Source organism: Myotis nattereri, assembly GCF_964212035.1.
Source record: "Myotis nattereri genome assembly, chromosome: 3".
Lineage (NCBI taxonomy): Eukaryota > Metazoa > Chordata > Mammalia > Chiroptera > Vespertilionidae > Myotis > Myotis nattereri.
In genome coordinates this window covers 81,058,146-81,071,028 of record NC_138077.1, presented here as the reverse complement: position 1 = coordinate 81,071,028, position 12,883 = coordinate 81,058,146, and the positions used below count along the sequence as shown (strand labels likewise).

Here is a 12,883-nt window from a genome sequence, read left to right as displayed (position 1 = left end):
ATTGGGTAACTTCAATATATGACAATAATTGATTAGCTGGAGAGGGAAATCAAATATAAGTATTCAACAGTGGGTTGTTATTAATTAACATATTAATTGCTATTACACAGTCAGGTGGGCTTGTCATGGGCAAAAAATAAAACCAAACAAAAAACTAGAAATGAATAAAGGAGTAATTTAAAGAACACCTATAATCTTGTTTATCTAGAGAGAACTGCCCCTGATTCTAAATTGTATATCATTCTATATTCTTCATATTAGATATATATGTTTAAAATATACATACTGTTTTGTAACTCACCATATGTAAACTAATTTAATTCATGTACCTGTTTTAAGATACTTGGATTTCCTTGTCCTTAATTCTTGACTCTTAGACATTTCAGGTCTCCCAGTATTTTGCTATTACAAATAATAGGGTACTGCAAATATTCAATAAGTGTCATAAAATATGTCTTAAAACCTGTTTGTTGGAACACTTCTTATAATTAAAGTAAAAAACTTAAATGTCTGATTATAAGAAAGTGGTTTAGTAAATCAAAGCAAATATATGCAGGTAAAATATATGCATGTGAGCAAAGACAAAGGAATTCAGCAAAAATAAAACAGCTATGTTATAATGGAGAGAGCATAAACAATTCAAAAAATTACAAAAATATAATTAAATTAAAAATTTAAAAAGTCAGCAGTTGGACATCCCTCTCACAATCCTGGACCGCTGGCTCTTAATCGCTCGCCTGCCTGCCTGCTTGGTCACCCCTAACTGCCCCCTGCTGCTGGCCAGGTCACCCCAAACTACCCTTTCCCTGCTGGCCTGGTCGCTCCGAATTGCCCCTCCCGTCGGCCTGGTCACCTCTTACTGCCCCCCCTGCTGGCCTGGTCACCCCCAACTGTCCACCTCTGCCAGCCTAATCGCCCCCAACTGCCCCCCACCCCTCCGCCGGCCTGATTGCTCCTCATGACCACCCCCCCCCCCCCCCCGGCCTGGTCGCCGCATGCAGTCTGCGGTTCAGTTGTTTGGTTATCCCTCACTAACTCCCCTGCCGGCCTGGTTGCCCCATGCAGCCTGCTTGTTCAGTCGTTTGGTCATCCCTCACCAACTCTACCCTGCCGGCCTGGTCATAGGCAGCCATCTTGTGAGTGTGTGAGTGTGCATGGATTGGTACACATTGAAAGGAAATTAGAAGGTGGCCAGCGGGGCAGGACTGGGCAAGACGGGCAGACACGCCCTGGAGCCCACCTCCCGTGGTACCTTCCTGGATGCTGCACCTGGGGTAGCACTGCGGCTCATAGGTCATCTGTGGAGTGAGCGAGTTCCCTCCGGTAGGTGGGGTTCCTTGGCCTGGCCTCCGGGGATCGGGCCGAACCCGGCTCTCCGACATTCCCCGAGGGGTCCTGGAGAACGAGAGGGCACTCTGCAAAGTTGCTGTCGCTTGGCAGCTCCTGCATTGAGTGTCTGCCCCCTGGTGGTCAGTGCGCATCACACCTACTGGCTGGTCGGATGGTCGGTCAGTCAGATGATTGTTTAGCCTTTTATATATATTGATATATATTTATGGTTCAAGACAGGGCATTCACACTGGATGACTATTGTGCTAGCTATTGTAATTTTTTAATTTGACAGTACAAGGGAAAAGAGATCTAAACAGTCAGTATTGAATGTTTTAAAAATTCTTACGGCACATAGGTTGAAAATATCTGGTGTAGAGAATGCTGCACTAGATGTGAACATTTCGTGTTTAGATCTCAACTTTGTTGGTAGCAGGAAAATGTTTATTAAGTATCTCTTATGTTGAGAGAACTCTATGGGCTATTGTAACAAGTTATAAAAATAGCTCTTATGTTCAGCCTTTTTCTTACGTTAGATAGATGTGACATGATTTCGGAGAACTGGGTTTACCTTATCCCCACAAAAACATCATTTTTTCCCCCACAAAATTATTTTTCTCATATTCTTACCTGGAGATTAAATTTTTGCTAGGAATAAGGCTTTGCCTTTCAGAGAGGTTACGTAATGGCTTAATCATCATACAAAGGTATAAGTGAGTATCAGATCCTTGCCAAGCTGAACGGTTTGATAGGACAAGAATTCTTAGAGTGAAAGAATGAGAGAATAACATAGAAAGTAGAGGCCAAAGATACATAGATGCACTACTTCTAGTTCATAATTTTGTAGTAATGACTATCAAATTTTAAAAGCATCACTCTTATATTCATTATCTATCACTAGTTATTTTCATTTGCTAAGGTATCTTTTATGAGATTAAAGACCCAGTGAAACATGTCAGAAGGAATTTGACAGTGGAAAATACACATCACATATACAGGGCGTCCCCCCAAAATGTATACACACATTGAGTGTAATTACAAAGGCAGTGTTTATTTTATTTTTATTTTTTGTATATTTTTTATTGATTAAGATATTACATATGTGTACCCTCTACCCCCCCCTCCCCCCGCTCATCCCCTCACCTCCCCGTTGTCCGTGTCCATTGGTTAGGCCTATATGCTTGCATATAAGTCCTTTGGTTGATCTTTCCCCCTTGCCCCCACCCTCCCCTACCTTCCCTCCAAGGCCCGACAGTCCAATCAAAGCCTCTCCGTCTCTGGATCAGTCCTTGTTCATCAGTTTATGTTGTTCATTATATTCCACAAATAAGTGAGATCTTGTGGTATTTATCCGCTCTCCAGTTCCATCCATGCTGTGGCAAATGGTAAGAGTTCCTTTTTCTTCTTCCTCTTCTTAAAGAATACCTTTCAGCATTTCATATAATGCTGGTTTGGTGGTGATGAACTCCTTTAGCTTTTTCTTATCCGTGAAGCTCTTTATCTGACCTTCCATTCTGAATGATAGCTTTGCTGGATAAAGTAATCTTGGTTGCAGGTTCTTGCTATTCATCTCTTTGAATATTTCTTGCCACTCTCTTCTGGCCTGCATGGTTTCTGTTGAGAAATCAGCTGACAGTCGGATGGGTACTCCCTTGTAGGTAACTGACTGTCTTTCTCTTGCTGCTTTTAAGATTTTCTCTTTATCTTTTGCTCTTGGCATTTTAATTATGATGTGTCTTGGTGTGGTCCTCTTTGGGTTCCTTTTGTTTGGGGTTCTCTGCGCTTCCTGGACTTGTAAGTCCATTTCTTTCACCAGGTGGGGGAAGTTTTCTGTCATTATTTCTTCGAAAAGGTTTTCAATATCTTGCCCTCTCTCTCCTTCTGGTACCCCTATAATTCTGATGTTGGTACGCTTGAAGTTGTCCCAGAGGTTCCTTACACTATCTTCGTATTTTTTGAATCTCTTTTCTTTTTTCTTTTTCGGTTGGGTATTTTTTGTTTCTTTGCATTTCAAATCTTTGACTTGATTCTTGGGATCCTCTTGTCTGCTGTTGGATCTCTGTAAATTATTCTTTATTTCAGTCAGTGTATGCTTAATTTCTAGTTGGTCCTTTTTCATGACCTCCATGGTCTCACTATACTCCTTGAGGGATTTATTAAATTTATCGGCGGTTTCCATAAAATTCTTGAAAAACCTTATAAACGTGGCCTTGAACTCTATATCCAGTCGTCTGGCCTCCTCCGTTTCTGCCAATTGTGACCTGTTTCTTTGTCTCCGCATTTTGGCTGCTTCCCTGTGTTGATAGAGTGGCCCTGCGCGCCAGGTGTCCTGTAGGGCCCAGTGGCTCAGCCTCCCCAGTTACCTGGGGTGGACACTCTTGGTGCACTCTTGGTGCCTTGGTTGTTGTAGGATCACTGGGAGGAATTGACCTCCAGTCCAATTGGCTGTGGGAAGCAGCTGTGTCTGAAGTGGGAGAATGGTCCCCCTCTGACCACTGGGTACAGTGGCTCCTGGATCTAAGGAGGTGCTAATTCAGCCCCTGCCTGAGGCCACACAGCCGGAGCCACGGAGAGGCTCAGCTGTGAAGCAATGCAAGCCGCTGCGGGGCCTTGGGCCTTCTCTTGGAAGTTCCGGGTCTGCTTGGCTGGGCTGTAGTTAGGTACATTCACATGCAAAAGCCTCTGCCGCAGCCTGGGTGGGGCGGGGTCTCAGGGAGTCAAAAGGGGCGGAGAAAGACGCTATGGCTGATTCTCCGCGCCCGGAGTCGCGCGTCTCAGTGTCCCGGTAACGGCTGCAAGCACCTCTGAGAGAAATCCGCCCCTCAAGTTCGCCCGCTGCCGCCTGACAGAGTCGCCTCTCCCCGTATGAGACCTGGGTCCCCAGAGACTTCCCGGAACCGGAGTTCAGAGCAGTCGGGAGCTTGTGATTCAAAAAGACAGCCGCGTCCTCAGGTGCCAGCCCCTTTCCGCGCGCGCGAGCCGCCGCCGTACCTCTGCACTCAGCCTCCGCAGCTCCTCTGGCTCTCAGCGTGCTTTTCTTTTCTTCTAGTTGTAGAAATTACACTCAGCCAGCCTTCCTGTTGTTTTGGACGATGTTTGCTCCGTCCTTTGGGATAATTTTCAATTGTTGTGGGAAGCGACTATTTCCCAGTGTTTATCTATGCCGCCATCTTGGTTTCTCCTCCGGCAGTGTTTATTAAAATACATTTCATTTTCATTTAACAGCTGTCAGCTGTTTAAGTGTGTATACATTTTTGGGGACACCCTGTATGTAGCAGCTGTGTGAAAGTGACAGAATAATAAGGTGAATTTGACTAAATTAAACTAGTAAATGTGCTTATTAATCAGATGCTAGTATCTAATGATAATAGTTCCCCTTGATTAAGGGACTTATCTAAAGCTAAGAGAAGTTTAGTAAGTTACATAAGTATCTACTTGCTATTTGTTTTAGTAGAGATAATAGAGGTAGGATTTGAACCCGAAGATCAGCTTTTAATTCATGTGCCATTTTGCTTGAATTTTGCTTTAGTGCCTAACTTACACTATGAAATATGATTTTTATATTTGTGAAACTACAATATGAAATAATTTTTAAATTGATAAAAGTAATGGAGTCACAGTAAATCTGTAATTTCACTGAACATTGTTTCTTATTTATTTGGAACTCTGTTGACAGTTAATTTAGGTACCCATGTACCAAGACCATGTTTGATTTTGTTTTGTGCTCATAGACTGTACCCCTGATTTGGTCGACAGTTTTATAAATGTGTTGCTCAAAAAAGAAACCTAGCTAATGAATAAATAAATAAGCATGAATTCACTTGGCATTAATGGAAAAACAAATGTAAAAGCACAAGCCTATTTTAGATGGTACATGGAAGATTTAGGTGTGCTCTACAACCCTTGAGAGTTTATCATAAAAGCAACGCTTAACCCCTAGAGTGCTGGGGAGCGCGATTGCACTCCTGTCTTTCGTCAAAAGTGCTGGGAGCGCTATCACGCTCCTCCTGCAGTGTCACTATTAGATGCTAATAGTTCACTCTTTATTGACCACTGGCATTTATCTGCCTAATTTTTTACAGGTACTACGATTTTATGAAGTTTACTCAGATTTTGTAGCCCTAAAGCTTCGAAATGGCGCCTGGTTCTAAGTCTGCTTTTATTAGTGATGATGGTATTGCTAAATATCTCAATTCTTATTAAAAGTTAAATAATCTTCATTCATGTATTCAAAGTCAACATTAACCCTTTGAGTGCCAACCAATATCCTAGGAACTATGCTAAAATTGCCAAGGCATTTTTGCTGATTTTACAGCAGTTTAGGAAAAAAATTATGAAAATTAGCCAGATAAATGCCAGTGGTCAATTTTAGAACTACAAACATTTGGCATCGTAAGTAATCTGCACTTAGGTGCCATCTGCCAATGAAGAGGGAACTACTAGCGTCTAATAGTGACACTGCAGAGGAGCGCGATAGGGCTCCCGGTGCTTTTCGGGAAAGACAGGAGGAGCGCGATCGTGCTCCCCGGCACTCTAGAGGTTAATTTTATTTTAACATTATATGTTTTGTTCAAATTTTTTTCTACTAGTATTTTATAATACAATCAGCAAACAATATATGTCAAAGATGAAAACAAATGTAGTAAAGATTTTCTTAAGTTTTTGAATATGTAACTTCATTTACTTACGATTCATTCCCCCCCCCCCCCCTAAACTGCTGTAAAATCAGCAAAAATGCCTTGGCAATTTTAGCATAGTTCCTAGGATATTGGTTGGCACTCAAAGGGTTAAGGAGGTCAGATATACAGACGAGGTACCTAGAGAAAATTAGTGACGTGGCAGAAGGAGCAGAAAGAGCAAGAACCTTGCTGAATCCTTAGTTTGAAGGGAATTTGTAGCATGAAACAAGGAAAGATGAATGCTGGGAATGTCAACAAAGCCAAAAATTACACCCTGTTTTGTGATTGGTTTATTTACTAGTCAGTGACAACTTATTTATCCAAGTCAGTGACATCTCTTGGCAGTTTCTTTTGAACTTTGTCTTATTTCTTCTTTAAAAATTCAGGAAACATTTTTGAAAAATATACTAAGTAAAGTCTTACTTGCTTTTTAAAATGAGCACATTGAGATTTAAATTATTTACACAGGGTTCTTTTTTATTTAATTTATTAGGGTGATATTAGTTAATAAAAGTATATAAGTTTCAGGGGTGTAATTCTATAATATATCACCTGTATTGTGTGTTCACCCAAGTCAAGTCCTCCATTACCATTTTTTTCCCTTTAACCTCTCCTGCCTTTTCCCCTCCCATTCCCTTTGTCCTCTGGTCATCACCATACTGTTATCTGTCTGTGAGGTATTTATTTGTTTGTTTGTTTAATCCCTTCACCTTTTTTACCCAATCCTCTACCCCCTCCTCTCTTACTGCTGTCAATCTATTCTCTCTATCTATGGGTCTGTTTCTATTTTGTTTGTTAGTTAATTTTGTTGATTAGATTACACATATACTAGTAAGTGAAATCATATGGTATTTGCCTTTCTCTGACTGGCTTATTTCACTTAGCATAATACTCTCCAGGTCCATACATGTTGTTGCAAAAGGTAGGATTTCCTTCCTTTTTAAATTTTTTTTTATTTTTTATAGCTGAGTGTTATTCCATTGTGTAAATGTACCAGAGCTCTTTATCCACTCATCTACTGTTGGATACTTGGGATGCTTCCAAATCAGGGCTATTATAAATAACCTGCCTGCCTGCCTGATCACCCCTAACTGCCTCTGCCTGCCTGCCTGATTGCCCCTGACTGCCCTCCCTTGCTGGCCTGATCTCGCCCCCAACGGCCCTCCCCTGCCGGCCTGATCTCACCCCTAATGCCTCTCCCCTGCTGGCCAATTTGGTTCTGATTGGTTGGTTTCTATCCAATCAGCATCAAAAGCTCCGCCTCCTAGGCAGCCATTGGCTCCTCACAGTTCACCCAGATTTGGTTCTGATTGGTCAGTTTCTATGCTAGTCAGCACCTCCAGGCCAACCTCTGGGCCTGATCAGAGAGGCGGGGCTGATCAGCAGCCCCCACAGAGGCCTGGAGAGAAATAGAGGTGTGGCTGCTTGCGAAGTCTGGAGAGAAAGAGAGAGGCAATGGCTGATCAACAGCTGCCATGGAGGCTGCAGATCAGACCCTGCCTCTCTCTCCAGGCCTCTCTCTGGGCCTGATCCGCAGCCCCCTTGGCAGTCAGTGCTGGGTCGCCACGGCAGCCCAGCACTGACTGCAGGACTGCCAGTGTTTGGTGGAGCTTTTGGTCCATTGTTATGGACCCTGGGTTTTCATATATTAGGACTAGAGGCCCAGTGCACAAAAATTTGTGCACTTCCGGGAGGGGTGTCCTTCAGCCCAGCCTGAGCCCTCTCGCAGTCTGGGACCCCTTGGGGGATGTCCACCCACTGGCTTAGGCTGCTCCCTGGGGGATTGGGCCTAAGCTGGCAGTCAGACATCCCTTTGATAGCCCGGGAGCCCTCAGGGGATGTCTACTTGCCAGCGGGGAGCAGGCCTAAGCTGCAGTTGGACATCCTTAGCGCTGCTGAGGAGGCAGGAGAGGCTCCCGCCACCACCACTGTGCTGGCAATGTCAGCCTGGCTTGTGGCTGAGCAGAGCTCCCCCTGTGGGAGCACACTGACCACCAGGGGACAGCTCCTGCATTGAGCATCTGCCCCCTGGTGGTCAGTGTGTATCATAGTGACCAGTCATTCCCAGTGGTTCTGCTGTTAGGGTCAATTTGCATATTATCCTTTTATTATATAGGATAGAGGCCTGGTACATGAGTGGGGGCTGGCTGGTTTGCCCTGAAGGGTGTCCCGGATCAGGGTGGGAGTCCTGCTTGGGTGCCTGGCCAGCCTGGGTGAGGGGCTGATGGCTGTTTGCAGGCTGGCCACAGCCCCTTCAGGGTGGGGGGTCCCTACTGGGGTGCCTGGCCAGCCTGGGTGAGGGGCTGAGGGCCGTTTTCAGGCTGGCCACGCCCCCCGGTGACCCAAGCTCCCAGCCTGTTCTTTTTTTCTTTTTCTTTTTTCCAGTAGGTATCTGGGATTTATTTATCTTCTATAATTGAAACTTTGTAGCCTTGAGCGGAGCCAAGGGCCGGCCAGGGCAGGCGGGAAGCTTGGTTTCCTCCATTGCCGGGGCAACCCAAGCCTCCGGCTAGCTCCAGCTCCGTTGCCCCCACCATCTTTGTGATTGAGTGATGGAGTGATGGGTAATTTGCATATTACTTTCTTATTAGATAGGATGCTTGTTCAGGATCCTTGAACTTTCATAAAACTAAGTATTTACAGTGAAACATATTCTTGGTTTATTGATAAAAAGGCTTGAGTACTTTTAGTGTAGAGTTTGAATTTTGAAAATAAAATTTGAAAATTTGAATAGTAACAACATTTTAAGTGTAACTCAGTTTTTGTATTTTTCCTGTAGTTCACGCCGAAGTATGTTAAGATCCCATTTCAAGGTAAGCTGTCATTGTCTTATAACCACTTTTCACTGTAATTTGTAGTATAAAATAATTGGTCAGCAAAAATTCTGAAATCTTTCTGCAACAAGTTTTCCATTTTTTTTCCAGTATAGAATTTAAATAAAACCAAGGTTAATAATGTTTTTCAACATAACAATTTTTTTTAGCAGCTTCAAAAGGAGTTAAAATGCTTTAAAAATACTGAAAATAGTATACTATTGTTTTAATGACTTTAAGTAAAGTAGTATTAAGGGACTCATGATAATTTCTTTTTTTTAAATATATTTTTTATTGATTAAGATATTACATATGTGTCCTTGTCCCCACGTTACCCTCTACTCTCCCCCCGCCCACCACCCCCCCCCCCCCCCCCGCTCATGCCCTCACCCCTCCCCGTTGTCCGTGTCCATTGGTTAGGCCTATATGCTTGCATGTAAGTCCTTTGGTTGATCTTTCCCCCTTACCCCCACCCTCCCCTACCTTCCCTCCAAGGCCCGACAGTCCAATCAATGCCTCTCCGTCTCTGGATCAGTCCTTGTTCATCAGTTTATGTTGTTCATTATATTCCACAAATGAGTGAGATCATGTGGTATTTATCCGCTCTCCAGTTCCATCGATGCTGTGGCAAATGGTAAGAGTTCCTTTTTCTTCTTCCTCTTCTTAAAGAATACCTTTCAGCATTTCATATAATGCTGGTTTGGTGGTGATGAACTCCTTTAGCTTTTTCTTATCCGTGAAGCTCTTTATCTGACCTTCTATTCTGAATGATAGCTTTGCTGGATAAAGTAATCTTGGTTGCAGGTTCTTGCTATTCATCACTTTGAATATTTCTTGCCACTCTCTTCTGGCCTGCATGGTTTCTGTTGAGAAATCAGCTGACAGTCGTATGGGTACTCCCTTGTAGATAACTGACTGTCTTTCTCTTGCTGCTTTTAAGATTCTCTCTTTGTCTTTTGCTCTTGGCGTTTTAATTATGATGTGTCTTGGTGTGGTCCTCTTTGGATTCCTTTTGTGTGGGGTTCTCTGCGCTTCCTGGAGTTGTAAGTCTATTTCTTTGACCAGGTAGGGGAAGTTTTCTGTCATTATTTCTTCAAATAGGTTTTCAATATCTTGCCCTCTCTCTTCTTCTGGTACCCCTATAATTCTGATGTTGGTACGCTTGAAGTTGTCCCAGAGGTTCCTTACACTATCTTCATATTTTTGGAATCTCTTTTCTTCTTTCTTTTTCGGTTGGGTATTTTTTTTTTTCTTTGTATTTCAAATCTTTGACTTGATTCTTGGGATCCTCTTGTCTGCTGTTGGATCTCTGTAAATTATTCTTTATTTCAGTCAGTGTATGCTTAATTTCTAGTTGGTCCTTTTTCATGTCCTCCAGGGTCTCACTATACTTATTGAGGGACTCACTAAATTTTTCGGTGGTTTCCATAAAATTCTTGAAAAACCTTATAAACATGGCCTTGAACTCTATATCCAGTCGTTTGCTTTCCTCCATTTCTGCCATTTGTGACCTGTTTCTTTGTCTCCACATTTTGGCTGCTTCCCTGTGTTGATAGAGTGGCTTTGTGTGCTAGGTGTCCTGTAGGGCCCAGTGTCTCAGCCTCCCCCGTTACCTGAGGTGGACACTCTTGGTGCACCCCCTTGTGGGCTTTGTGCACAGTCTTGTTGTAGTTATGCCTTGGTTGTTGTAGGATCACTGGGAGGAATTGACCTCCAGGCCAATTGGCAGTGAGAATCAGCTGTGTCTGCAGTGGGAGAACTTCTGTGCTGGAGACACCCTTCTGGGGCAAGACTTGCTTCAGTGGGGCTTTGGTGCTCACTGAGTCTGCCCCCTGAGTATGTCCCTTATGGATCTGAGGAGTTGTGATCTGGATGGTCCCCCTCTGACCACTGGGTACACTGGCTCTTGGATCTAAGGAGGTGCTAATTTAGCCTCTGCCTGAGGTTACACAGCAGGAGCTACGAAGAGAACTGCAGATTCCCCTTCCTTTTTTGGAGTTTGGAGGTGCCCTGATGAGGCTCAGCTGTGAAGCAATGCAAGCCGCTGTGGGGCCTTGGGCCTTCTCTTGGAAGTTCTGGGTCTGTCTGGCCTGGCTGCAGTTAGGTAATTATCAGGTTGCATAGGGCCGGGGCATTCATATGCAAAAGCCTCTGCCGCAGCCTGGGTGGGGCGGGGTCAAGGAATCAGAGGGCGGAGCAAGCAGCTATGGCGGATCCTTAACCCTGCCCTAAGGAGTCGCGCGTCTCAGTGTCCCGGTAACGGCTGCAAGCACCTCTGAGGGAAAGCCGCTCTCAAGTTCGCCCGCTGCCAGACAGTCCAGTTTCTCCCCGTATGAGTCCTGGGCCCCAGAGACTTCCCGGAACCGGAGTTCAGAGCCGTCGGGAGCTTGTGACTCCCTCCGGATTCAAAAAGACAGCCGCGTCCTCAGGTGCCAGCCCCTTTCCGCGCGCGCGAGCCCCCGTACCTCTGCACTTTACTTCCGCAGCTCCTCTGGCTCTCAGTGTGCTTTTCTTTCCTTCTAGTTGTAGAATTTACACTCAGCCAGCCTTCCTGTAGTTCTGGATGATGTCCGTTTTGTGTTTTTGTTGTATTTTTCAATTGTTGTGGGAGGCAGTAATTTCCCGGTGTTTATCTATGCCGCCATCTTAGTTTCTCCTGATAATTTCTTTTTTTAAAAAATATATTTTATTGTTTTTTTACAGAAAGGAGGGGAGAGGGATAGAGAGTTAGAAACATCGATGAGAGAGAAACATCGATCAGCTGCCTCCTGCACACTGCCTACTGGGGATGTGCCCACAAAGGTACATGCCCTTGACTGGAATCGAATCTGGGACCCTTCACTCCGCAGGCTGACGCTCTATCCACTGTGCCAAACCTGTTAGGGCTCATGATAATTTCTTAGGCGTAACAGAAATGTTTTGATAGCAAGACATGTTTTGGTATATATAAAAAGGGAAAAATAGGAACTGTAAGGACAGAAGCATAGGGAAATTTTTAATGTATACAAACAGGTGAAATGTTTTACATAGAGGTTAAGAGAGATTTTTTTTTTTAAGAGAGATTTTTTTAAAAATACCATTTTTTACTTGAATAATGCAAAGTAGATTGGGAGATATACCTGCAACTTGTAAAGACTCAGGCCATTTTCTCATTCTCTCTTCAACTGAAAACCTTTCAGAATAAATAATGACAATAAGAAAACAAGTAATAAGCAATATAAAGGGTACCGTGTGAGAGAGAAGAATGAAAAGGAAAATATATACACAAATAGCATTTTAGAAATGAACCAGATAACAGGAAGCTTTTGTTCCACGATTGAAGATGTGATCAAAATAATGTAATTGAACTCCCCAGATACCCATGTACAGAAATCACAGATTTTTGGTATGATAATGAATCTATTAATTAGGTAGCTACTGTAAATAGTAAGAATATATAAGGCAAAGAAGAAATATATTGATAGACCTAATTAGGAAATTTTGATAAGTTATTATGAAATGATATAATATTAGGTACTTAGCAGAAACAAAGACCTGTGATTTAAAAGGAAATAATTTCATAAAAGATAAGCTATAAAGACCTATGTAACAGAGTTATGTATCATATTTTTTTAAACTGAGGTATAATTAACATATGACATTATATTAATTTTAGGTATACAACATAATGACTTGATATTGTATATACTGTTGACCTTTGAACAATATGGATTTACACTGCAGAGGTCCATATATACATGGATTATTTTTTTCAGTTGGCCCTACATGTTTCTGTGTTTTGTATCTGTGGATTCAATCAACTGTAGATTGAAAGCAGTTATTTTTGATCCATGGTTGGGAATCCTGGAATGCAGAGAGCCATTGCTCTATGCCATTTTATATAGAGGACTTGAGCATCTGCAGACACTCGTATTGGCGGGGGAAGGGTACTAGATACTGGTGCCCATAACCTTCTTGTTGTTCAAAGGTAAACTGTATTGCAAAGTGATCTCTACAATAAGTCTAGTAAATATGCATTCCTATTTCAACTTACAAAAGTTGTTTTTCTTTGTGATTAGGACT

The 12,883-nt window shown here is 43.0% G+C and overlaps 1 protein-coding gene across 1 annotated transcript in view; it reads left to right on the top strand.

Moving 5' to 3' along the window:
- Window positions 1–12,883, top strand: part of SENP7 (SUMO specific peptidase 7) — a 181,560-nt gene that overhangs the window by 137,890 nt on the left and 30,787 nt on the right. The window contains exon 12 of the mRNA XM_081086738.1: window positions 8,788–8,821. Coding sequence (XP_080942864.1) covers window positions 8,788–8,821 — 34 coding nt within the window. The remainder of the gene's footprint in view (window positions 1–8,787; window positions 8,822–12,883) is intronic.